This window comes from Halichoeres trimaculatus, unplaced genomic scaffold, assembly GCF_033239565.1.
Source record: "Halichoeres trimaculatus isolate MK-OKI-2021-1 unplaced genomic scaffold, fHalTri1.1 fHalTri1_scaffold_22, whole genome shotgun sequence".
Classification (NCBI taxonomy): domain Eukaryota; kingdom Metazoa; phylum Chordata; class Actinopteri; order Labriformes; family Labridae; genus Halichoeres; species Halichoeres trimaculatus.
This window is the reverse complement of record NW_027437200.1, coordinates 3,260,401-3,287,630: the sequence shown is the minus strand read 5'-3', so window position 1 is coordinate 3,287,630 and position 27,230 is coordinate 3,260,401. Positions and strand designations below refer to the sequence as shown.

Sequence of the window (27,230 nt, the reverse complement as noted above, 5' to 3'; positions counted from 1 at the left end):
AGAAGAAGAAGACTTTAGAGTTAAACCCTTTTTTTTTTACTTCTTTGTAAATATTTTTTTTAAATTGTCTTTATCACTCACCTTTGTCCCGTTACAACCCGGCACTCCTCTGGGCCCTGGTGGTCCATCCTGACCGGGAAGACCCTGAGAAACAAAACATGAAACACCGTCAAACATCGCACATCACAACGTGTTTTTGTCAAAGTGCGGGAACAGTTGAGATACAGGGGACAAACTTACTGGAAGTCCTGGAGTTCCTGGAAATCCTGGTAACCCAGACGGGCCCTGTGGACAGGAGAGAGTTATGAAATCAGAAGATTTAGATTTTAATTTCTTCTTCAGAGACTCTGTTTGAGACAACGAGGACACCTGCTGGCTGGAGGAGGTAATACAAACATAGATATGGTTTAATGGAGAGAAAAAGAAACTGAAGTCTGGACTCACTCTTATTCCTTTTGGACCCACTGGTCCCTGAGGTCCATCGCTACCCTGAAGGAGGAAAACACACAGAGGGGGTCATTCATCACAGCTGCAGACCTGAGGTTCAAATCCTCTTTGGTATCACAGCTGGAACTCAGTTGGGGTTTCTCTTCTCCTCTCAATTCTCTCATGATGCTGAAATCCTTCTTTGGATAAAAAATAAAGTTGTACTAAAATGTCAAAACCTCCCTAACCCACCTTTTCTCCACGGGGTCCAATGGGTCCCTCAGGTCCGGGGAATCCTGGGACTCCTGGCTGCCCGGTTAGGCCTGGGAAACCCCGTTCACCCTGCACAGAGGAACATAGAGCTGAGCTTCAGCATCTCTGAGCAGATATAGATGGTCTATACGGTTAAAGGCTCTTAAAACTGGACATAGTGTAACATAGAGAAACACCAGCGGCTGTGACTCCTGTGTGAGTGAATAAGCAGCTTAGATAACGTCTAAAAATTGTCTTTGTGTGGAAAACCTGCTTAAATCTGTCAATACCACATGAGTTTAAAACCTTTTTAAAAAAACATGGCATGACAGATAAAGATCAAAGGAAAGAAACGACACATCACAGACATATTTTCCATCTTTTCCACGTCAAATACTCCACATCCAGTGTCTTTTTGCTCACCTTGGTTCCTTTTTGTCCACTGCAGTCACATTTGGAACCCACACAGCCATGGCAGGCCTGTCAAAGGACAAAGAACAAAACAAAACAGAGAAATAAAGACTTTTGTTTGAGAATTTCTTCAACCTTTGATCTCAAAACCATTCTGTAGGAAGTGAAAGGCAAATTTGGTGAGAGGAAAACAGAAATAAAAACAGAAATAAAAGCATCAAACAGACAGAAAAGATCAAGAAAGATGAAGTGTGACTCTGTTTACTTCTTTGAAAAAAGAAAAATATGAAAAGTTTTAAATGCTCATTTTTTGTCCAATCTCTACAGGTTCAGGCGGCAACCCATGGCTGCCACCAGAGGGCAGTCTTTCACAGCATGCAACAGGAAGCATCTCTTCCCACAGAGGAGAGCGATCCATAGATTTCACCTGACCGTTTGTTTGATGAGGAGGAGATGTGAGCAAGGTCAGAGAGAGGAAAATAAAAACCACTTCATCTCCAGTTTTCACAGCAGGAGGGACGAGAGCTGAGAGAAAGGGTTAAAGAGAGCAGCTAGGGATGGCACGATGGGAGTGCCAGCCTGCTGATTAACTTTTCCCAGGCTTGTTGACACAGCGGATGCCAGACGGGCATCGATTGCACGCATGCCGGGCAGCCAGGTTGTGAGAAAGACAGAGAGAGAAAGAGGGGGATGGACAGACAGGAGGACATGTCAGCATTCTTCTGTGTCTGCAGAAACCGTTGTGTGTCCATGTTTGGACTCATACATTTCAACAGAGAAAGACGGTCCTGACTATTTCCTGGAACGGTTAGAAAATATGAGCATGTATCTTTAAATGTCTTCTTTGAAAGGATTAAGAGTTGAAGAGTGAACCAAAAACACACTGAGGCAGTAAATCCTCCTTTTTAGAAGCTCAAAGCAGCATTAAAAGAAGACTAACAGAGTGTTACAGCTCAGAGGAAGAGACTGAAAGGTAGGGGAAAGGAGTTAATGGGTCACAGTTAGATCAGTGACACAGATGGAGCCATTACCAGAGCTTACAGTGATGGTGTGCGAAAACATCCGAACAAAGCTAATGAATGGGTTAATGCAGCTCTGACAAACACAGGGAGAAGCTAGGCCTCAAAGGTTTGATTCATTTGAAGATATGAATCGCAATAAAATCAGCATCAAACATAAGCTGACAGTGCTGAATCAAACTGGATGACAGGTGCACACCAGGCGACACAGGGTGGCGTCACGGTCTGGCAACTCTCACATCTTAAACACTGGATCAAACACATATTCATTTCATCAAATACAACACAACATATGGTTTGATCTAGAGCTTGGACTCTATCACCTTGAGCCAAGTCCACTCATAGCCAGGTTTCTGGGAAGCTACTAATATTTTTATACATTTCAACCAAAGACTGTGTAAAATTTGGAAGTAGACTTTGCAACGTTTGTTGCTGATACTGAGGAAAGAATCCAATCCCATCTGTTTTTATGGCTGGATGTGTACATGTCTTCTGGTCTTTCTGCAGCCAGCCTCAAGCGGATTCTCAACTAACAGCAACTCTAAGCACTTCCACATAAGCTTCATTTTCCTGAACCTGATGTTGCCCCTTGGTTTAGGCCTGCCATCCCCACCAAACTGCAGTCAACAATCATGAAAAACAATGTTTTCTGGTTTCACATATACCACAGGAAACAGAGTTTATGGTTCTCAAATGTCACAGCTGAACGACAAAGGTTCATTCTGATTTTCTGGTGCAGGTTTCACACGTGAAAAACACTGCCACGTATTGGTTTGGCATGCTTCAAGCTGCAATTATGGGCAGATTTTCCTAGTTACATGTGGATAAAAGTACTTTAAAAACCCAATGAGGGGGGACATTTGTTTTTGAAAGTACACAACTACATGTGTACAAGGCCTTTATGTTGAACTGTTGGTCTGTTCTTTTATTCTGCTTTCATGTTTTCAGTGTTGGAACTCTTCAGGAATGAAAGTTTAACAAGTTTAAAAGTATAATCCAGCATAATTGTCTCCTCTGGGCCTCTATATATGTGTGTCAGTGCCTGTGTCTGCCCCCCCCCCGCCACTGCACATGATTGCAAGTAAAACAAGCTATTCAGAGTAGCTACAATAGTAGAAGAAGCACAGAGGAAGAAAAACTCAACCAAAGTGAAAGGAAACTTCAAACAGATAAAGCTTTTTCCTAAACGAGGAGGAAGCTTGGCTCAACTTTAACTTGCTTGTGAGTTAGCTTTCTGTTAACCAGGTATATGTCAAATACCTGTGATTAACTTATGCTAACATAACAAGTCAGGTTCACAGCTCTTGAGTTGCGATGCTACAGGTGGTTGCAGGGCTAATTAGTGTGTTCACGTAGTCATGGTCTGAGGCTGTGGGTGTGTGCTGCTGCTGGCACTGATCCAAGGAGGAGGGGCCCAGTTTGAATGTTGTGTTTACTAACAAGTAACAAAAACTTCCTGCAGACCCTACTTTTATTTAGTAGATTTTTAAATGGAATCCCACCACTTGTTTCAACATAATGCGCTCAAAATGCTTTGGAAAAGTCGTCAGCCAGACTCAAAATTCAGCAGTCTGATGATCATGCAAACCACACTGCCCTCATGTGTTTGGGAGGAGTACTGCAGAGTGTACTGACACCGAGGCTGTTTTCCAAACCGCCTACTACATGCCACATGTGAATGTAGTAGATGTCTACATACACATGTCTACATACTCCCTCCTACTTTTGCACGTAGTTTGACTGTTCTCTTGGGTCTGTTTTGTAGTATACTACTCTGGTTTCAGGTTTCAGAAACAGAGCTACAGATGATGTTTTGTTATTTTGTCTTTATTATAAATGTACAAAACAATCTTTGGGCAGATCTCAGCCTTTTATTAATTATATCACAACAGAATCATCATACTTGATTTCCAATCTTACACCAAAAGTTATATTGTTTACTGAAAAAAAATCTGAAGGAAATTTTTATTTTTACAGTTGATGTAAAAACACTTCTATATAATCAATGTATGGTTTAAAAAGCGAATTAGTGATCTATATGGGCTAATGAATTAGTAGAAGTAAACACCTCTTTTATGACTGGAAGTGACAAGATTTACAGGTGTTTCTTTGCATCACTTTACTTCTACCTCATGGACCGTCTCGCGTAAGTGTTGTGTTGTCGTTATAATGCTGACTCATTCCAGTAGATGGAGGTAATTCACCGAAACCTGCCACCCGCATGGACAAACAGCGTTAGCGTTGTGCATTGTGGGAAACAGTATGCCAGGTAGACTGGTCCGTTGCATACTGAGAAATTTTACTGGCTCAGTAGGACATCTGGGAATTTTAGAATAATGCAGATTTTGCAAGTTTTTGCATACTGACTACTACAGACTGAATTTAGGCCAAAACAGTAGGCACTGCTAGTGTAGTAGGCGGTTTGGAAAAACAACCTGAGGCAGAGTTATTTAGCCTACACATAGGTACCAACCAGGCTCAAACATGCAGAGAACACAGAGGAACTGGAAACTGGTAATGCGAGTAGACTGGTGACTGCACTACCATCTAGTGTTTGGGGGAAGTATTGCAAGGCACCATGCACTCTTCAACACACAGGTATACTGTGCTCATGGCACCCGCCCCCAAAAAATCACACCATCTGTGGATATTTGAGAGTCTGAGTTTGTTGATTAGACATTTCTTGCTTCACATTGGACAGTATCTTTAGGTTGTTATATTCCTGCCTCTGGTTATGAGGCAGAAATACAAATATTTACAGCCTCACTGTCCCAAATGTAGGAAATAAAATGCTCTTTACAGCAGTTTAGAGGTGAAATGTTGTCCGTTTAGGTTTTGGCTCCTAAAGGAAGCAAACAGAAAGGTCACATGGAGCTGTTCATGCAGGTGTTCCTCTGAACCATCTGCAAACGGAGCTGTCACACAGTTTATCTCCACACGCAGCCTTAGTTTGTACACACACACACACACACACACACACACACACACACACACACACACACACACACTGTATACATACACAGAGCTTACATGTATGTGTGTTTACATCAAGTGTCACATTCCTCTCAGTGTGTGTCTGTGTGTGTGTCAGCAGGTGTTAACCACACACTGACTCTGTTTAATCCTCTCGCACACTGATCCCAGTCCCTGATAGAGTCACAGCCGTCTGCACACTGCCGCTCAGCTGAAGCGGATAAAAGGCAAGGCACCTCTCACAGGCCGCACTTAGGGTTCGATTCCTGCTGAAGACAGGTGGAAGGAGTCAGGAGCTCTGCTTTATGTTTGGAGTGAATACATGAGGTGTGCAAAGTGCCAGCAGGATCGCGGGCCGAGGTCTTTCTATCACACACATGTCTGAATACATTTGCACATGGGTAGTGGAGTGTGTGTGCGTGTGTCCATGTGTGCAGAGGTGTTTTTACAAGCCCTGAATCTCCTGATTAGTCTCTGGTCTGCTTCAGCTCAATGCAGTCTGCTCTCCCACGCCCAGGCCTGCAGCCCCACTCTGTCTCTCTGTCTGTCCTCCACTTTTATCCCTCTCTTTTTCCACCTCTTGACGTATTTTGATCAGAAACAGTTGAATAACTCTCATGCCTCACCCATTGGTGCATCTACACAGGATACAGTTACTATGAGATAAAAAAGGTAACATTCACAATCTGTGCTAAATAAGCTGAATTAAGAGGAGAAAAATGACTTTTCGAAACATTTCAGACAGCAGAAACCAGCTTAGCTTAGATGGTATCAAGCTTTAGCTGCTGCCATTAAGAGAGGGGGCTAAACTGTTAAATATAGCTTAAATATCTCTATTGTCCCTGATTTCAATCCAACACAAACCAAAAGTTCCAGGTCTAAAAACGTACAGGGGGCATTTCCTTACAGCAAATGCTGGAATGTTGAAATGCTGAGCCCTAACCCTAGCCCTAACTGCTCCAGTCCTATTTATAACCTCTGTTTGAAACCCTAACCTCTTATGACATCATCAGCTGTGTGTTTTCCATGGTGATGGCTTATCTCAATAATTCAATGGGCCCAAAAACTTTGGAAAATGCTGAATGTTTTAAAAAGTACAAGATTTAGAAATGTGAAACTTACACACACACTTCTCCTAAACACTCTGATCATTTTACAATTCAAATGGTGAAAATCTGTCAAAATTTGTCAAAGAAGTAGTGAGCAAAAGAAGATTCCAAAATATTGAAATGCTCAGCATTACTGATGCCCAATATTACCAGTGTAATACCTGCAGAGGCTGATAGAAGCTCAAAGAGAATGATTAATATAAGCAGGTAGGACATTTCATGCACAGCTGATGACAGCTCTCATGCAACAGCCACCAGCCTCAACCTGACAGCAGATGGGGAGTATTCTGAAGCGTCCGATCAAATGTTGGTCTGGTTTCATCTCTAATTTGAAAAAACAAAAACAAAAAAAGAAACAAAACGTCGAGTAATCAACTCCACCTCAGAGGAGCCTTCTTTAACTTTTTTAGACTGAAAAAAGGTGCCCGCCTTCTTCTTTTACAAAACGTGAGCCTGCTGCTGCTGCTGCTGGCTGCAGTGAACTGAGCAAAGACTGAGTGCTGCTCATGCTCCTTAAATGACTGGGGTGGGCATTGATAACAGGTTCCTGTAAGGAATAAATCAGAAATGGTTCAGTCCATAGACGTCATTAATCTTTATGCTTAATGATAGAGGTAGACCGATATATCGTCCGGCCGATATATCGGGCCGATATTTGGACATTCGTCTCTATTGGCCATCGGCCGTATTTTCTTTTAAAAAGCCGATTTTTGATCCGTCGTATAAAATGACACAATTTTTGATCAGGCACAAAAAATATGAGCACCTTAAACTTGTGGAACCACTTGGATACATTACATACTTTTGTTCTAATTATATTAATAAGTTTAAATTTCTTTTTTGACATTTTAAGAAGAGTGTGAATGTTTACTACTGCTTGTTACATTGTGTGTTTACTCAGACAAAATATTTCATTGTTTTGAAAGCTGAATAAATGTTCAGAGGACTGGACACGACTTGTTGTAATAGATTTCTTTTAGTTGCTCAGAAATTGCTGCGTTTCACTAAAATGTGATAAATATATATTTATTTAACAATCGGCCTGAATATCAAATTGGAAAAATCGGCTATGCATATCGGCATCGGCTGCCCAAATTTGGAAAGCATCGGCATCGGCCCTCAAAAAACCCATATCGGTCGACCTCTACTTAATGCTTCCCTCAGTGATTCTTCACATTACCCCGGAGTGGCCGAACCTACATCGACTACTCGCCCCAGCTATCTTAGCTTAGCACATGATAACAGTTTCTAAAGAAAACTCTGATTCAGGATTTTCTGCTTGAAGTTTTACTGAAGAACTGAACTCACAAAGATATAAACATTACTCTCTCACACCACATTCCTTTTCGTATGTTATACACCCCCCAATGGACAAAAAACAGTATACAAAACATGGCGCTAGTTTGATGCTAACGCATTTGGAAAATTGCGTTTATATGCTAGTGGTTAGCACACAATGATATAGCCAGACTTTTAACTTTCATCACAGAAATGTTTCACAGTTACTCACAGCAAACAACACTAAATTCTCCAAATGTTAAAATACAAACAGGTAAATGTTTTCAAAGAGGAAGAGAAAAGAAAAGTTAAGTGCTCATTGCTATAACCACTTCAAGACACTAGATGGCCTACTTTAGTTAATATCATAAACCAAAAAAAATGTGTGATATTTACTTGTTTTTATTAATTTATTTCCAGAGGTATCAAGACCCAGTGACACATTTCATATGTATTTTCTTATAAACTCAATAAAATGTTGACACAAAAAAACCCGTAAAACTACTTTTTGTACAAATTCACAAGAGGAATTGATAGGGGAATAGATAGAGAGTCGGATCTATGAGCAGAATCAATAAGAGCATTTGCATCAATAACATCTCATCAAAACCCATTCCTATGAATAACCACTTCAATTTTCTTTTTTTTCTTAAAGTTTATCAGTGAAATGAACATTTTTGAATTTTAAAAAAGTGCCAAATGGTGACATTTTTGCCAGAACCAAGCAGCCCTCAACCAATTATGTCTTTATTTTTAGAGACAGAAAACTATCAGGTGGTCCTTTCAGAGTCTGAGTCATGAGCGGTGTTATGGGTGGGCCCAAAGGTCCCAGGCCCACCCACTTTTCAAGAGGCCCAGCCTAAACTTTTCTTTTAAATCTTATTTATTTATTTATCTTTTAAAATCAGTTTAAAAAGAGCACTGTAAAAATGTGTCACTTTATGTCTGGTTTGTTAGTGTTTGATGCATTATCTTTGTAAAATGAGCCATGTTTTTTAGCACGTTGGGGGAAAAAAAGAGTTACAAAACAGTCGCTTTATGTGGGCGGGGTCTGGACATTATTTTGGCAAATTTTGACAGATTTTTATTAATTTAATTTTTTCTATTTATTTTCAACCGTGGTTAAAGTTGTCTAAAAGGAACGCCGTAGCTGTGCGTCCTACTGAGCGCCACTCTTTGGTCAGTACCATGGAGAGCAGGTCGATCTGTCTGATGCACAAAAGGGCCATGAAAATGCAATTAAAAGTGACAAAAGCAACCAAATCTGCTTTACAGTTACAGTAGTATATTGTTAGTTGTTGTTTTTTTAATTAAATAAATGATCTATTAACTTCTCTGAGGCCCACCCAAAATTTGTCTGGCCCACCCAAAACTGAAATCCTGGCTCTGTCCCTGCTCTGTGATGGTGAAACTGGTTTTATGATATAACCACCAGGGTTATATCAGGCTGTCAGTCAGTGGTGTTGGTGTTGAACTTGTTCCACAGTGTTTAGTGTTTGTTTGCTTAACTCAGAGGAATCTGTGTGCGTGTGTGTGTGTGTGTGTGTGTGTGTGTGTGTGTGTGTGTGTGTGTGTGTGTGTGTGTGTGTGTGTGTGTGTGTGTGTTTTATCATACTGGCTGCAGGCTGAGGTGTTGCTCTGCACACTGTGGTACTTGATTACCTGCCAGTGCTTCGCCCTCTGGGGTTAAATGAGCAGAGATGAAATGAACTGATCATGTATTAAAACTCTCTCTGTCTCTTTCTCTCTGAAGCCCTGCTCTGCCCTCGCTGCACTGTCGGGGCGTGTAATCCACTTAGAAAGGTCAGTGAGCTGCAGAAATGTGCTCCACTCTCTTTCTCTCTGTCTCTTTTAGCTCTCTCCACTCGTCTCCTCACCTCCGGCCCACTTTCCTGCGTCACGCCAACGCAGCCGTATGGCCTGAGCGGAGGGAAACACACCTGACCCTGAGGAGGGAGAGGTCATCACACAGGTAGAGGTCAGACTGAGAGAGGCTCTGAAGTCTGAAGGTTTTCATGTGTTGCTGAAGAAACACAGAGGATAAAAGCTTCCATGAGCGTTTCTGAGATGCTAACACATGCTAAACGCTAATTTACAAATCAAAGTCCACCAATGGACTGATGGAGTGGTTCAGCCGGGTTCATCTGGGGTTACTTTAGTGCAAAAACCAGCCAGGTGTGTACAGCCTGATGCAGAGGTGAACCAGGTGAGAGTAGGTGGAGTGAGCAGAGGGGGGAGGAAGAGGAGGAGGAAGGGGGGAGTGAGCGGAAGGCATGCAACCAGGGATTAGACTGGCGAGACTGGAATTCCCCCGCTCATCAAAGACCGATGATTAGACACCTATACACAGCGCCCTGCCCGGGATAACACACACATTCATACACTGTGACAGCACCAATGTACACTGTAAACACACACACACTGAAAGCACACACTGATCAGAGACAGTGTGTTTCTGCACGAACATCATTAACACACACACAAGCACACCCAGGCTCAGACAAACTCACAGATTCAACCACAACTAATAACTCCTGTTTCATCAGGGACAAGAGCCAAACACACACACACACCACGACCTGAAGGAACACGCTCACAACACCTACTGGTAACTGAGACACACACACACAGAAACACACACAGAAACACAGGTAATCACACCTCACGCCCAAATTTCCAGAGAAAAAGTTTTAGCCTGCGCTAAATCTGAAGAAGCAGAGTCCCTTCATCGCCATCGGATCAGACAGCGTGAGAGCAGACGATCAATCAGATGAAGGATTTCCTGATCATTTCAGTGAAACTTAACACACACAGCAGGAAGCAGACTCAGGACAAAGTTACCATGAAAAGTTTCAAAGTGTCTGAGAGCCATAGAGTGCTAACGTGGCAGGGGAAAGCTGAGAAATAAAAAATGCATAAAAAAGGCTGAAAGAAAAAAAAGAGCTGCAGTTCCTCACATGTCCACTAGAGGTCTGGCTACAAAACCTGAGGACTGCAGTCAAATACAAAAATAAAACACCAGATTTTCACCACTTTAAAACAGCCAGTGAGTTTTGAAACAAAACAAAGCATGTTCAAGTGGTCTTTACATACGACAACAAACGGACATAATGAACAAAGCCAGACCAGGAGTCGACAGGTTTGAGGTTTTACAGCCCAACATGAACCAGGAGAGGATCATCATAGGGGTGAGAATCCAGGGCACTTCATTTATCATGGCAGTCACTTTTGTGTAAAGCTTATGCACAAAAAAAATTGTTTTAATCTAACCACATGATTATTTTCTGTATTTCTGTTTCCATAAGTTTGTGCAACATATTTATTAGAGATGTATTAAAAAGAAAATTCTTGGCCAAAACCAAAACAAGTTGATGGGGAAACGAAGGCTGAAAACTAAAAACCAAAAACACAGAAAAAATGACTACAATGATCATCAGTTCCATTTATGGCTACAATTGTGTGCTAACCTAGCTAAGGCATTTGCATAAATTAAAATCAGTGCTTTGAAGAATAATGCTATCTTCTCAGAGATGGCCCTTAAAAAGGCAGGAAGCTTTTTCTGCATCTCGTGGTGGTTGTGACGTTATTTGTCCTGACTCCCTGTCCACCATACAGAGTATGCTTGTATGTGTGTGTGTGTGCTCACGTGTCTTGTGTGTTTGTGAACACATCGGGCAGGACTCTGCCGTGAGCGATACAGAGAGCAGAGAAGAAATGTGAGCGCCAAACCAGGGTTGCATCATCACAACATACTGTTTCTGCTTCTTAGGACAAACAATTTTTTGCGGTAGAATTTTTTTTCCTTTGGATCTACATTCTCGTCTTTTAGTGCATATTTGTCTTTTGAATACTGATTACTGAATGTTGTTAAAGGTTGAATTAGGTTATATTATTGGTGTTGATTTTTTAGTCTTGCATGACTAGGTTAGTCGTGGCTACATTACTTTTGGGGCAGTTTACGCAACAAAGGTTTGTATTGTTTACATGGACATGACGTTTTGGCCGACCTTTACAGTAACAATGGCAGGGGAACGTGTTGTGCTTGTGCTGCTGAATCTGCTGACTGTCTTTCAACAAATATACATCTTTTGCTCCACTTCTGCGCTCTTCCTTTTTGTATCCTCTGGTCTGTGGAGGGTGTGTCTCCACAGGTATACCGCCGCCTACAGGCCTGGCATACTTACTACCAGAGTATGTGACACCAAGAGTCTGATGCATGCCCACATCGGGTATCTGACTAGACATGCACCAATCGATTGGCGGGGGGGTCAGTGATCGGTGATCAACCCATCCTTACATGTGAAACTGATCTTATATACCTCTGAGAAGGTCTGACAGCCAGCCATTGTTGCTTTTTGCTCTGAGACCTAAAACTAAGGACACTTATTGGTTAAGTTAAAGCATAAAGAATTTATTGTTTCACAGGTATTGTTCAATGATTTTCAACAAAATAAGATTGGAACATTGAAGGTATATGCTGTCAGTTTTAAAAAATAAAAAATAAAAATTGGTATCAGCAGGTCAGGCTTTTTAAAGATCGATGACTGGTGCACCCCTATGTCTGAGTACAAAAACTTTATTACCTCCTACCTGTTCAGGGTCTAAGACTTCAACCAAAGATAAGTAAGATGTGCATGCACATACTTTTGGGGCAAGCGTGGAGCGAGTGTGTAACTGAGACACAATCTTGGTGGAGTGCTGAGCAGTAATGGGTGGAGCAGCATGGTGGGACTTTAAGCAGGGAGCGATGGAGGTGAGCGCCATGGGTAGCGAGGGGCGGAAATCCTCGTCCTTCCACTCCAGCCACATGTTCTGCATACTATAATGTTTCAGCCCCAGATTATTTTCACTGGGTTTTTCTTTTTTGTGTGTTTTCATCTTGTATCGTGCCTTAGTAGATAGACAAAAATAAAACCTGGCGTTTCTTCTGACACTAGATGGCAGCACCTGCAGCCAAAATAACTTGAAGCACTTGGTCGCACTTTCTAAGGTTTTCCTTTCAGACTAAATTCTTGCTTGTGTTGTATGTCACTTAGAACAGGAGGTGCTGAATGAAATTGTATAATTACAGAAGCAAGTGGTTGGTTTTCATAAAGCTGTTTTGTTGTGAACCACGGGAACACCAACAAACACTCTGTGGAAGCTAATGGGGATCTGAGTAAAGAGTGCGACTAAAGGCACCGCAGAATGAATAAGTGATGAAACTGAGGCTCAAATGAACGAAATGAACAGTTCATAAAGTTTCTAAAGCTGAACCTGACATGTGTCTGAAACTTTTCCCCTCATGAGCCTCCTCTGAGCTGTGTGTGTGTGTGTGTGTGTGTGTGTGTGTGTCTGCCGAGGATCCACTGAGAAAATAAGAGGATCAAACCAGTGTTACAGTTTGATTTTACAGCTCGGGGTCCCCCTCCTCTGTGTCCTAAGAGTGTGTGTGTGAGTGTGTGTGAGTGTTTATCCCGCTGTGGAGAGTGGTACTCCAGGCTCCAAACCGTTGATCCCTTTCATCGCGGCTGGACTTTGACTACTTCAAGGTGCTGACGCCCCGAGAGCCACAACCAAACCAAATATTTTCACTCTGACACAAAAACCGAAACCCCACCGTGTGTGTTTGGACTAACGGAGCTCTTTGGAGGAGGAAGACCCCCTGAACAGAGGACCCCGTGCCTCACACACTCACACACACACACACACACACACACACACACACACACACACACACACACACACACACACACACACACACACACACACACACACACACACATACCTCAGAAGAATTCCTCTGGTTTTTGGGGTCATTTTCTCTCCTCTCGTCTCTTTTCATTTGCTTTAATGAATGTTGACCCCTGTGACCTCCCACTCACAGATACCTGCAGGGAGACCACTTAAGGGTCTGGGACTGACCCACATCTCCACACCACCTACAGACCTCATTCTGAGGGAAATTCCTGACAGCATAGCGATGTGGCATGTCTCCTTCATGGCTCTCTGCCTTCTCATGGCTCAGATCTGCAGCACAGGAAGTGACCTGCAGCCGTCGGCAGTGCTCCTACAGACAGAAACCCTCTCTGCATCTGCTTCCTCACATCTTTAATAACACACCACGGCCTCGCAGGGCTCTCTTTAACCCCTCTCTGCACATCCCCTCCACTTTCACTCCACATAAAACCAAAGCAGGGGTTTGATATCATGATGAGGGGACAGATGGAGGAGGTGAGGACGTCAAACCAAACACACGTTCTCAGGAGTGTTTGAATTCCTCAGGCTTTCAGAAGGAGCTTCATCTAAGCAGCCTTGAGGGGACGTAAACACACGAGGAGAGACTCCAGGTGTTTGCGTCTCAGAGCTTCTGAATGTTATGGGAACACGATCCCTTCCTGAGCTCATCTCCTCCAGACGGCAGCAGAAAGTTCAGGAAAGAGTCGGAAAAGGATGAAAACTTTATCGACATGCTTTCAGGATGAAATCATACGGATGTGAGCGTTTGTTCCAGAAGCTTCCAGAGGCTTTGAATTCCTTCCACAGGGAGGCATATGTATAAAAACCCACCTGGGTCTAGCCTGGCCCCGCCCTGCCCTGCCCAGCCTGGCCCGGCCCTGCCTCTAACAGGTCCCAGCATGCCCGTCTACCTTTCCCTCAGAGCTGCACATACATCACCACTTGGCGCAGGGAGCCGTAGCTACGGGCAACGAGAAATTAGAGAGGGAGCGGCAGTGTGCCAGGTGAATACCTTGAAATGTGTAGCCGGGGGGGACACACAGCGAGGGAGGGAGGGAGGCTCTCAGAGAGAGGAGGAAGAGATTAGCTCCTCGACTCTCTGAAGCTGCTGGAATCATGTTTTAAGATGATTTAAGGATTTTAGAAACATCTGCCAGCCATCTTTTACAAACACACACAGGAAGAGGATGTGTTTAGACTCTGAATCTGAACATCTCTGTCCCTGTCCTCATCTCAGAAGGACCTGAAAATATGTCCAGCTGTGTCACTGAAACCACTTACAGCCTAAAGACCAAAACCTCCAGTCAGTGACCCCACTCTGCTCTAAACACATCAGACTCCTGCTGACTGGGAGCTCAGACCTGAGTGTAAACCCTCCGCTTCCACACACTCATCATGAAAACCCTGCAAACCTGGAGCTGTATCTGTTTGGACGAGCTGCAGTCTAATCTTAATATTTACCCAGAGGCCTCTGCTGTAGACAAAACAAGATAGCGTCCTGATGCTGTACCTGAGAGAAACAGGGGCAGAGAGGACGCTGTGGGGAGGACAGGCAGGGTTTGAGCTGAAAGACTTCAATACGAGACAAGGTGGATTAAACTACATGCACACACGGTTTCTGAGCAGGTGTTGGTTTGTGCTTGACAGGATGAGCTCCTATTTTTTTATTTAGCTGGAGTTAGCAGGGTATATCTGCAGCGTCTGCAGACCTGCAGGGATCTGCACATTGAGCACTTTGCTTCCCTTGGAGTCTTCAGCCCTTTACACACCAGATGCATGTTTTTTGCGCAAATATTTTGCACGTTATTTTTTTCAAACCTACTGTTTTTTAATGCAAGCTTTCACACCAGCAACATTCTTTTGCTGAGCCAAACTGCTGCTTTTATTTTTCTGACTGAGGTCCAAATTTTCACTTGCAATGAGTACACATCCGACCAATCAAAATGCTTGTTGCTTACATGTCACCTACTAAACATTCAACATTGATTGTGCTTGTGTCCCAGTACCCTGTTCTTTGTGACAAAAGACATCAAAAGTACAAAGACAACGATTACAAAGACATCATTTGGAGGAGAATAGCTGCAGTGATTGAGTATGATGCTCCAAATGTATTTTTTTTATTTGTGTTGCCGTTGGTGTGCAAATGCCTTTAGCCTAATGTTTGCTCTGTGCAACCCTTCTCAGCATGTGAGGAACCTTCCTGTTCTCTGAAAAGTAGTTCCTGGGATAAAAGTTCATGCCTTTTGAAGACTGTTAAGTCTTGATCTGAATGTTTTGAAACTCTAAGGTAGATCCTTCTCTTTTTGTTTCTTGGTTGTGCAGAAAAAAACAGATTTCAGGGAGCGAAGAGTCATTAAATGACTAAAACCAGGGGGAAGTACCAGAGCAGGAGTGAGCACACTTTAAACCAGTCCTCATGTAGTTCCACTTCTTCACCACATGAGGGCAGTAATGAGTGACAGCAGGTAAATGAAGGAAAGCATCTTTTCCTCACTACAGACTGAACATTATTAAATCAACTCTCAACGACCTCAAACACCCAGGTTTGAGCGTCGTGATGCTCCTCAGAGTCCCTGATTCAGTTCCCAGCAGCACTTTGATCCAGATCCTCTACCCTGGCTCCCTCTGAGCCCTCCTCAGAGCCTGATCTGATCCAGAGCAGCAGCAGGTCTCAGCAGGTCCCAGCCCTGCCCACATTTCACTTAAATATCCTGAACCTAAAGCAGCTCTAATGAGAGCAGACACTTCTGAGAGCTCCAGGTGTTTCAGAGCTCTGCATCCCAGCAGCCTCTCCATGTGTGTGTGTGTGTGTGTGTGTGTGTGTGTGTGTGTGTGTGTGTGTGTGTGTGTGTGTGTGTGTGTGTGTGTGTGTGTGTGTGTGTGTGTGTGTGTGCTGTGACAGATGTCTGATATTTCCCGTTGTTCTGAGAGGCGGGGGTCTGTTTGTCTCGGGGAGATCAGGAATGTCGTGCATTCAGTGCTGACATGCGCAAACACACACACACACACACACACACACACACACACACACACACACACACACACACACACACACACACACACACACACACACACACACACACACCCTTACAGACAAACTCAAGGCATGCTGAGCCTCTGTTTCTCCATCTCTCTGCGTTTCAACACACTGATGATAAAGATCAGAATAAATCTCTGGATCTGTATTCATACACATACACACACACACACACACACACACACTGATGAAAACTGTTGATCTGCATGAATCCTTGAACGTCTGAGGCCCTGAAGCTGTGGTAGAAGCCTCCTCATGGTGTGTGCTCTGATCCAAACAGGGAGGGGGACGGCCCACAGAGTCCCTGAGGCTGCATAAGACGCCAAAGACACGACAAAAACTGAGAACACGTATGAAGCCAGCAGAGATCTGTCCCTTAAAACATGTCAGCAAAGCCTCGCCCGGGCAAACAGAAGAATACATCCAATAATAATCATAATAACTCTAACTTCATATCCCTGACGGGGTCTCCCTCCGCCCTGCGTGGCGCTCAGAAATGTGAAAAATGCTCCAGCAGAGCCTCGGCCTCATGCACCTTGCTCTACATTATCCTTCCACTGCATGCTAACAGCTTAGCCGTATACCAGCCGCCACACTGACCCAGGATTAACTGCCACACACACACACACACACTGACACACACACACACACATAGACACAACAATGTGTGCCTCAGAGTAAAATCTGAAGCAGTGTGTGTACAGTACCAGTTATTCAGGCTTAATCTGCATGAACTGAGAGTTTCTAGGAGTTAGTAAATATTCTGAGGGTCATTCTCCAGGATTTACCAAAACTAAACCTCATCCCCAGATGTTTTACAAAGACATTAAAAGTAGAGTCTGCAGCAATTCTAGTCGTAATGAAAACATAGACAATGTACAATAGAACTTTTGTTTAAACTTTGGGAAACAAATAATAATAGTAATATAATGAACTTTATCTATATAGCACCTTTAAAAAGAAACTGTTTCCAAAGTGCTTTGATACATAAAACCATGGCAGAGGATCTGAGAATAGAAGATCAGTCTGAGGGAGGTGAGTGATGTATCATACAGACAACAGAATAAAAGGAAAAGTGACGACGTCAGATAGATAGATAGATAGATAGATAGATAGATAGATAGATAGATAGATAGATAGATAGATAGATAGATAGATAGATAGATAGATAGATAGATAGATAGATAGATAGATAGATAGATAGATAGATAAGTACTTCATTAATCCCAAAGGGAAATCCAATTATTCAGCTCAACACGAGGTGGGAAAAGGAAAGTGTTCTGAGAAAGAAAGATGAAGGAATGAAAGTACTAAACAACCTGGCAATGATTAAAAGCATAAGATTAAAAGTAATATGTACACCTACATAGGATAGAGCCTACCGAAGCAATAATTATATATAAAAAAATATATATTTAAAAAAAAAAATGTAAAAAAAAAAAAAAAAAAAAAAAAAAAAGGATAAGACAAGAAGAGGTGATGAAGGTCAAATTAAGTAAGTAGAAATGAAAATATAATAAAAAGGGTAAGATTACATAGAAGCACAACTGTCTAAGTGAGTTTTCAGAAAAGATAAATGGCTTGTTATGGTTTTGATTTGAAGAAAAAGAGGAACAAAGTGTCATGAGGAGACTTTTAAAAGCTGAGCACAGAGACCACCATGAGCCAGAGGAATAAAGTGGGTGAAGAGTTAAGAAGTGAAGGTCATGGCTAAAAGAGATCAACACTGAGCGGTGGTGGAAACATCTCTCTGTCACTGCAAGTCATCAATCTAACCATGGATGGGTATCCAGTCAGGTACATTTATAGGTACTGACAGAATTCTGTCATAAGTACTAGGTACTGATTCACATGAAATCAAAAGGTACGATGTGTAGGTACCTAAACACATCCTGGCAGAGTGGAGGAACGTGAACACAGCATTGCAAAGAATGAATGTGTTCAATTGAAAAAAATGAAATTTTGTTATGAAACAAAAAAATATTTTTTACCACAAAAAAGTCCTGAAAATTGTCTCTGTTGGGTACTGATGCCAATTGCCAGGTACCAGGCACTGGTTCTGTATCCATTCAAATGTGAAATGTCCTCATCCCAAAATCTGACAGACCCTGAGAGGATGGAGATAAAACACTTGAAGGAACCAGCAAAGAGACCAGCAAACCAGCAGAGACCAGCAGAGAGACCAGTAGAGAGACCAGCAGAGAGACCAGTAGAGAGACCAGCAGAGAAAACCAGCAGAGAACAGCAGAGAAACCAGCAGAGAGACCTGCAGAGAAAACCAGAAGAGACCAGCAAAAACCAGCAGAGAGACCAGCAGACAAAAGCCAGCAGGGAAAACCAGCAAAGAACAGCAGAGACAACTAGCAGATCACCTTTCTGACCAACAACTGTCTAATTTAAAACAATCTCTGCAACAAAAAACATGAAGAAAGAAGGAGTTAATACCTCACACACACACTCACACACATATTAACACACAGTAGGTCAAACTAGTGGCCAGCTATCTGTCCCATGTGGTTCTGGGGGAAGCCCTGTTTCCTCTTCAGGAGTGTGATGAAAGAAACAGGAGCCAGAGAGAGAAAATAGAGGAAACAGAAGAGGAGAGAACCAGACGTCCTCCCACACGCACTGAGAGAGCGTGTGTGTGAATGTGTGTGTGTGTGTTTCATGAATGTATACAAGCAGCGTTTATGAAGACCATGTTCTTCTGTCTGTGCAGAAACGGTCAACATGTTAAGCACATTAACTCACCCTGTATGTGTGTGTGTGTGTGTGTGTGTGTGTATCGCTCCTCGCCATCAGCCCTGCTATGAGAGCTCACGTGACAGCAGCAGATAGAGAGGTCGGGGATGATAACAGTTGAGCACTGATTCTGAGATCTCTGAGCTGAGACTGAGGAGTCCCACAGTAACTAAAGCTGTGTGACCTGATAGACACACACACACACACACACACACACACACAGAGTTTAGTCTCAGCGCTTGGTTTGAGCAGGTATGAAAGGAAAGCAGCAGACATCAGAGCGATGATCTCAGATTAAACTCTGCTCCCTCCTTTTTCTTTCAGAGAATGAAAACACTGAATGCTCCTGCTGAGAGCACAAACATGAAGACCATGTCGGCTCTACGTCCAGATACCTCACACACACACACACACACACACACACACACACACACACACACACACACACACACACACACACACACACACACACACACACACACACACACACACACACACACACACACTCCTGTCTAAAGACTGCCTCTGTCACAGACTCAGAAACCAGCGTGGGCCGGTTAAACTTCCTCCGTCCTGAGAAGGTGAGGGAGGATGATGTTCTTTCAGTGAAAGGAGGTCAGGACAACATAAGAGGGAGGAGGGAGGAGGGAGGACAGCATGTCTTGTGACCGCTCTGTGTAGGTGGAGTTGACAGGTAGCCCACTGGATCAGAGCCACGCTCACACACACAAAGAAGCACTCTTTGGATCAAAACAAGCATCCAGGAGCCAGGATAAAGGTTTTCAACAATCAAATTTTAACACAAGCTGGAACAAAAAGTCTGATCCTGAACTTTAAAACTGGAGAAGAAAGCCATTCCTCCATCCCCCAGCGCCCGCCTCTTCAGCACTGTTTGCTCCTCATTGGATCATCTGATTCATTTCCATCTCACATGCTTAAAGGTGAATCTCCAGATGTCTGACTCACCTCTCAGCACATAAACACAACACCAAAAACCATCAGACACGTCTCTAAATGTCAGAAGATCCAGGTCAGCAAAGATCTGCTGATGGAGAGTTTGAGAGTCGCTCTGTTGATGCTGGTTTCAGGAGTGTGAAGAGATGACAGGGCAGGAGTCAGAGCAGATAGAGAAGATACTGATACCTCTATGAGGGCAGCTTACATCCAGCTTATGATGTCTCACTCAGAGTTTATGTATCTGAAAATTTACGTTTGGAGGAAGAAGAAACAGCTCACAGAGAAGAGTGGAGGATTATCCCACCTCTGATAAAGCAGCAAAGGTGTCAAAAGCAGGTTTTAAGATGAGGATGGTTATAAACTGAGACAGCAAGCTGTAAACTGCTCTTCACTGGGAAGTTAATCTGAGGGTTAGTTTTAAATAAACCAGGTGTTCATGGCTCAGGATGCTCCATTGTACAGTTTTGAAGCCAAAATACCCTGTCACAGGCGCAGACATTGAAGCGGTTTGCAGCCAGAGTCTGTGCAGTAGAGACGATGAGGGATTCTGGGAGAATCTGAGTGGAGCTGGGTGACAAAAATATATAGATTTTTTTTATTTAAGAGTCTAATCACTTCTTGACTCTACCTCTTGACATATTTCACTATGTCAGAAAAAATACACAAGAACAGCAGCTGTCAATCATCGTCAAACGTGACATAAAACCTTGTTTTTACATCTTATAACTAATGAAAACAAAACTTTTCAGAAAAAAGAGGACTTGAATACAAGACAGCCTAATGATATCTTCACATCACCACAACAATCGGACATGAGAAACATTTCTATGAGGTGTATTAATGATTTCAAGTTAGACCACGGCCCATCTGGAATGGCTGGGGAGACAGATTTTTTTTACCTATACTGCAGCCAGCCACCAGAGGGAGCAGTTTTTGTGGCGACCTCACTTCAAGCCGAGCAAGATGACATATAGATTTTACCTGCAGACACCTCCAGATAACAGAGAGAGCAGACAGCTGATGGACAGAGGAGTTATTGCTCTGAGTTTTTCTGATTTAGTTCCACTTCTCAGGCACTCCACACACAAACTAAACCCACTCACACTCAGTTATTAATGGAATTCAACCTGAAGTTTGGGATGAGTTTTATTTCAACTTTATCAATTATGCTTCTGGTTCTGGTCCTGATTTTAATTCCTTCAACAGTTCACCTGTCCATAATGCTACCTGACGTTTAATCCTGAAAAATCCACGTCACTGTCAGCAACCACAAGAGGGGCTGAAACGCACAAGCTTTATTGACTGGGATCGGTTCTTGATATCCACCCTTCATCCTTCCTGAATCAAGTCACAAAATGTTTCTTTAAGAACACACTGTGAAGAGTCAGTTTACGTTTAGAGATCCCAGTGAAGTCTTTAAACCTTAATCTGTGCCCTGATTCATCCCAAATCCACACTGGGCCCCACTCTAATCTGGATCCTCAAACTTCAACCGTCAGACTCCTGAAACCTCCGAGGGAGTTGAAGAAAAGCTGTCACATGAAAACAGAGAGAGAGGGCAATGTTTGACCTTCAGGAACAAACAAACAGTGATGGATGGAGTAAATAAAGAGGTCTCTGACAAACACACCGTGTTTACAGACCTCTTAGCGCAGGATGGGAGAAAAAAGGGGAGGAGACGGGTGAGAAGAGGGTGAGGATGGAGTGATGGAGAGAGGAGGAGATGTAGTGCACAGAGATGAGAGAAAGAAGAAGAAGAAGAAGAAAAAGAAGAAGAAGAAGACACTGACGATGAAACAGCCTTCAACTTCGGTTTCTGCCTCAGCGACAACTTTCAGTGTTTCTCTCTCTCTTTAACTGTGTGTGTGTGTGTGTGTGTGTGTGTGTGTGTGTGTGTGTGTGTGTGTGTGTGTGTGTGTGTGTGTGTGTGTGTGTGTGTGTGTGTGTGTGTGTGTGTGTGTATTTGACACTGTGGTGTCAATGAGCTGAAGATGCCATTAGGATTAACAGGTGGACAAAAGTCAATGAGAGCTAACAGGCAAATATTTGGAGAGCTAACTACCCTGATCCTGAACGTACACTCCTCTTCCTCCTCTTCCTTCCTCGTCTTCATCATCAGAGAGAAACGAGCCTAACCCCAGACAAAGCTCTGACCCCGTCCTCTCACTCCTCAGAGTCTCAGACACTCATCTCCACCATCTGAGGATGTTTTGGCTACAGAAAAGACGCTGCAGACTCATCCCCCCGCTCTCACCTCCACCTGGGATGAGGGTCATGTGAAAGGTGAGGGAATCTGTGCAGCTAGTATGCACGCATGTCCCTTTGTGTGTGTGTGTGCGTGTGTGTGTGTGTGAGTGTGTTTGTGTGTCTGCAGGAAGCATGCATCAGATGAAGTGTGTGTTTGTGGTCGTGCTGCATGACGGGTTCAAAGGAACAGCTCTAGGTATACATTACTGCTGAACCCGCTCACCTGCAGAGAGGAGATTCATATCTGAGGATTGCACACACACACACACACACACACACACAAATCCAGGGATGTATACGATGCTCTGTTTGTACCCAGTTGTGTGTCGGTGCATGTGAGGAGCCAGGTACTGAGGTGTATGAGCAGATTCAGACGTGTCACCCTCATCCTACCTGTCCCACTTAGAGCATGCAGCTCAAATCTGCAGACTCCATCTGAAGTATGAGGGAAGAAAAGCATCAGAGATTTTAAAAAATGTGCTTTCAAAGTTTCAGTACCCTCAGAGGGAACACTGTTTGCAGAAAAACTCAAAAAAATGCAAAACATAACCCTTAAATGGGTAACCACACATACATGTTTTTATAAATTAATAAATTAAGTACTATTTCCTAATGTATCGAGCCTATCATAACACACTTCTGTATAAGCTTTATTTCCAAGCTGACACTCTGTATCCCATGTATACCATTGTTCATTTAGAGTCAAAATTTAGACTTTCAAATTTTAAAATGTCACAGTTTGACAAAAAACATAAAACAAATATTCAATTAGCTTCTCTTTCCAATCTGGAACACAACATTTTAAAGTATTAGGAAAAAAGAAAAATGGTGATTTAAATTTGTAAAAGGTGCTAAAAACATGTTTATGCAATAAGTCTACAGACAAGAGCTTACAACTTCAATACTGGAAATACAGTGCTACTATAGTGTATAATACGACACACAACTGTACTGCACTAAACTACAATCTAAAAAAATAAATCATAATAATTATAATCATAAATAATAAAAATAAATAATAATAATAATAATAATAATAATAACAATAATAATAATAACATATTTTTATAATTATAATAATGATTAAAAAAATAATAATAATAATGATGATGATGATGTTAAGAAATACATTTTAATTGAACGGTGCCTCTCATGAAACTTAGTGACACCTTACAATTCACTATACTCCACTGTACTACACCTTGATATACTATACTATACTATACGATGCCTTACTTGAGTAGCCTACCCTTATGCTACACTATAGTCTACTGTACTATACTATGACACACTTTACTACCCTACACTACAATATACCATACTATAGTATACAACAATATAATCTACTATACTATACTAAACTATACTATATTACACTTGATTCTGCTCTATTATACAATACTTTACTCTACTATACTACCCTACACTTCACTGCCCTATGCTATTCTATACTATACTATATTATACTATACTATACTATACTATACTATACTATACTATACTATACTATACTATACTATACTATACTGAACTGTATTGTACTATACTATACTACACTATACTATACTATACTATACTATACTATACTATACTATACTATACTATACTATACTATACGATACGATATAGGGATGGGTACCTTTCACATTTGAAACGATACGGTACCAATGCCCGATACCTGGCAATCGGTACCGGTACTCAGCGGTACCAAGTTTTGGTACTTTTTTGTGTTTATGTGGTAAAAAATATCAATTTGTTTAATAATGAAATATAAAAAAAAATTCAATTTAACAAATTTATTCTTCAATATATAACCTTGCAATGCTGTGTTCATGTCCAGCATGGAAAATCACCTACTCGTCCACTCCCTCACAGTCACAAGGATGCATTTAGGTACCTAAATATGGTACCTTTTGGTTGTAAGTGAATCAGCACCCGGTACTTTTGACAGAATTCTGCTGGTACCTATAAAAGTACCTAATTCGGTACCCATCCCTAATACTATACTATACTATACTATACTATACTATACTATACTATACTATACTATACTATACTATACTATACTATGTTGTGCTTTGCAATGCTATGTTATGCTACACTATGACATGATATGCTTTGCTTTATCAAAATCAAAATGACCAATAATGCTGAGTCATCAATCGAAACGGACAGTGACAGGGAAGTGGTCTGTGGCCTCTGCCTGCAGAACCATTACTCAGTTTGGGTTGTATTATTAATGCTGCTGATTTTTACTTGTTCTAGTTCCATTTGCACAACAGCAGGTGAAACTGTTTTCTACCAATGTTGCTTCATAAATGGACAGGTTGATAGCCCAGAAGTGAGATGGACTTGGAGTTATGAGGTGTATATATATTCATATGAATACATATTGTAAATAACTATACTAGAATATAGAATTAATCAGTAATACACTTTTTGTGGTAAAATAAAGAGTGAACAATATTTAACAACCTTATATGACTGACCATCTATAGAGTAAAGTCCTCAAAACACAAGAATATATGATTGGTTTTCCTATTTTATATCCAACAATGTTCAACCCAGCAAACAGACATTCAGCGCTGGATCATCAAAGCTGTGTAGATGCAATTCATAATTTTAGACAATGATACAAAAAGCCAGCCTTAAAGAATAATATCTTATTAAAGCAAGTCCTGCCAAAAGACAACAAACATGAAAATGCAGACTCATGAGGAAGTGTTTGGCAGTGTAATAAGTGTCTAGTATATCCAGCCTCCACTAGGGGGCCTCAGTGAGAGCACAGACACAGCAAACCGCACCTGTATCATCCCTTCATCCATCTTTTCCTTTAATATGCTCCACCTTCTCTCTTTCTTTATCTAAAACAACATCCAACACCTTCTGTCTCACATTTTCAGGGCTTAACAAACACCTGGGGGTCACAAGATGAGGTCAAAGGTCAAACTAACCCGCTCTCTCAGGCTGGTTTTGGAGCTTTTGCTTCTTTTTTTGGTCCACCTTCAAACCTCTCCCCCTCCACCTCCTCTAACAGAGGGAGGGGTCAGGCACATTCCTGTGTCCCTTCACCTTTGACCTCTCCATGGCAACGATAACAGCCACAAACACAGACACACGTGCTAACTTCTTTATGTCTGACTTCCACAAATAAAATCCTGACAATCCTGTTCCAATCCTGAAACACCCTGACAGACACCAAACAGACTCAGATTTGGACTATAGATGTCCTTAACGGACTGCTTTGGAGGTTTTTCTTTGAGGGCATAAAGGACAGAGCAGCAGGAATCCTCAGCTCCACATGGAGATCACATCAGACGCTCTGTTTTCATTAATTTCTCCTGTTTTTGGGGTGTACGGATTATGAAAGTTGCTCACCCACTTAACACACTCACTGATGTGCAGGGAGTGTGCAGACCTGATTGGACAGGCTGGGTCCATGTGGGGCGTGGCCTCTTGTTAGGTCTTGTGAATTATTAATGAGGTGTGAATATTCATAAAGCACAGACACTAAACCTGCTGGAATATTCCATGAGGAGACAGACTCTGTCTCAGAGAGATCTGCAGCTGGAAGGGATACACAGCTGCAGATGCAAACAAATGCAGAGTGGAGAATGCATAAACACACACCCTCCTGGGTTTGTGTTTCTTAACAACTCAAATGCAGAGAGAGGGTGTCATGACACTAAAGTCTGATCAAAAAATGCACTTCACTCACAGAGAGTGACGGGCTGTCAACATGTCACACACACACACGTAAAGGATCTCAGACTCAGTGAGTCTCCCTCCTTTCTCCCCCAGCTGCTCAGAAAGTGACGCTCTGGGTTGATTTTACGCACTCCGAGCTGCGGATCCATGAGGCTGCAGAGCAGAGCGTGTTTTCACTGACAGAGCAGGTTTGGATCAGCTCTGTGAGAGACGGGCTCACTGTAAGCTTTCATGTCCGACTCTTTAAAGTGACAATAAGAATAAAGGGCACGTGCAGGCTGTGGGACAGTGGCCCGTGCACGGTTGGCGTGTTGCTACAGGTTGCAGAGAGGAGGGAAGAAGAAACGTGATGCGCAGGGTGCAGGACAGAAACTCCGTCCGGACTTCCATGAAAGAGTCCAGAGCAGAGCTCTGAAGGTGCCCCCTCTCCAAAAACGGCCCTGAAAGCTGTACGTGAAGCTCTCACAATTATTATTTTCATTGCAACAAAGAGGAAAGAGGATTATTATTAGAGCAGAAGGATAAGCACTCGTTATAAAGCAGCCTCTCTATTTATAAACCTCAGTCGCTTTGCTGGGAGAGCCGGTGGAGTCCCGGCGCCGGCTGACCGACTGACTGACTGACTGACTGAGAGCAGCAGGTCTCTCGGGCTCCTAACGCGCCCCTCTCTGCCGTGAAAGAGCTGAAAACCTGCAAAGAGGAGGAAGAAGAGGAGGAAGAGTGGAGCGGACTTACCGCGGAGTCTGCCCGCTGCACCGCGACGCACAGCGCGAACAGCAGCAGAGGCACGGCGAGCTGCCGCAGGCTCTTCAAGTCTTTGCTCATCTCGGGGGAGAATCTGAATCCGCCTGCGTTCACACTCACACACTGTACGGCTCTCAGGCGCGTGTCATAGCCCTGCTTCCCCCAGCACGCACGCCCTCCGTGGACTCAGATAGTGGGAAAAACTCGTCTTCTGCTGCTCGGCGTGTCGGCTGTTGTTGCGCTTGCAGAGGCTCCCTAGTGGTCCTGGCTCTGGCACCGTGCGCCTCTGCAGTCCCCCTCTCTAACTTTTTCTCTCCTCAACTTGCAAACCTGCCCCAGCCGGATCTACTTCCCAAAACTCATGGCGCATTGATATGCGCCCCCTGCACCTAGCACCGGGACAGACAGCCCGTCGAAAATAAAGTTTGTGGAGGAGTTTGGCGTAAAAAGTTGTTCCTGAGCAGATGATCTAAAAGCCTCTATCTCCTCAGTCTAACTTTTACTTTCTGCTCGCTGTAATTCGCCTCCTGTGGGGCAGAATGTTAGGACCTCGCAAGGGGCGGATGGATCACCTGATGGTGCCTTCTTCCTGCCTGCTATCCAATCCAG

General features: G+C 42.8%; 1 protein-coding gene across 1 annotated transcript in view; it reads right to left on the bottom strand.

Annotated features, from left to right (window-relative positions):
* The window catches only part of col4a5 (collagen, type IV, alpha 5 (Alport syndrome)), a 44,328-nt gene extending 17,401 nt beyond the window's left edge, over positions 1 to 26,927 (bottom strand). The window contains exons 1-6 of the mRNA XM_074662011.1: positions 26,613 to 26,927; positions 1,102 to 1,158; positions 679 to 768; positions 445 to 489; positions 241 to 285; positions 82 to 144 (exon numbers count right to left, since the gene is read on the bottom strand). Of these exons, the coding sequence (XP_074518112.1) occupies positions 82 to 144; positions 241 to 285; positions 445 to 489; positions 679 to 768; positions 1,102 to 1,158; positions 26,613 to 26,702 (390 nt within the window). The 5' untranslated portion in view covers positions 26,703 to 26,927. The remainder of the gene's footprint in view (positions 1 to 81; positions 145 to 240; positions 286 to 444; positions 490 to 678; positions 769 to 1,101; positions 1,159 to 26,612) is intronic.
* Positions 26,928 to 27,230: the final 303 nt, after the last annotated feature.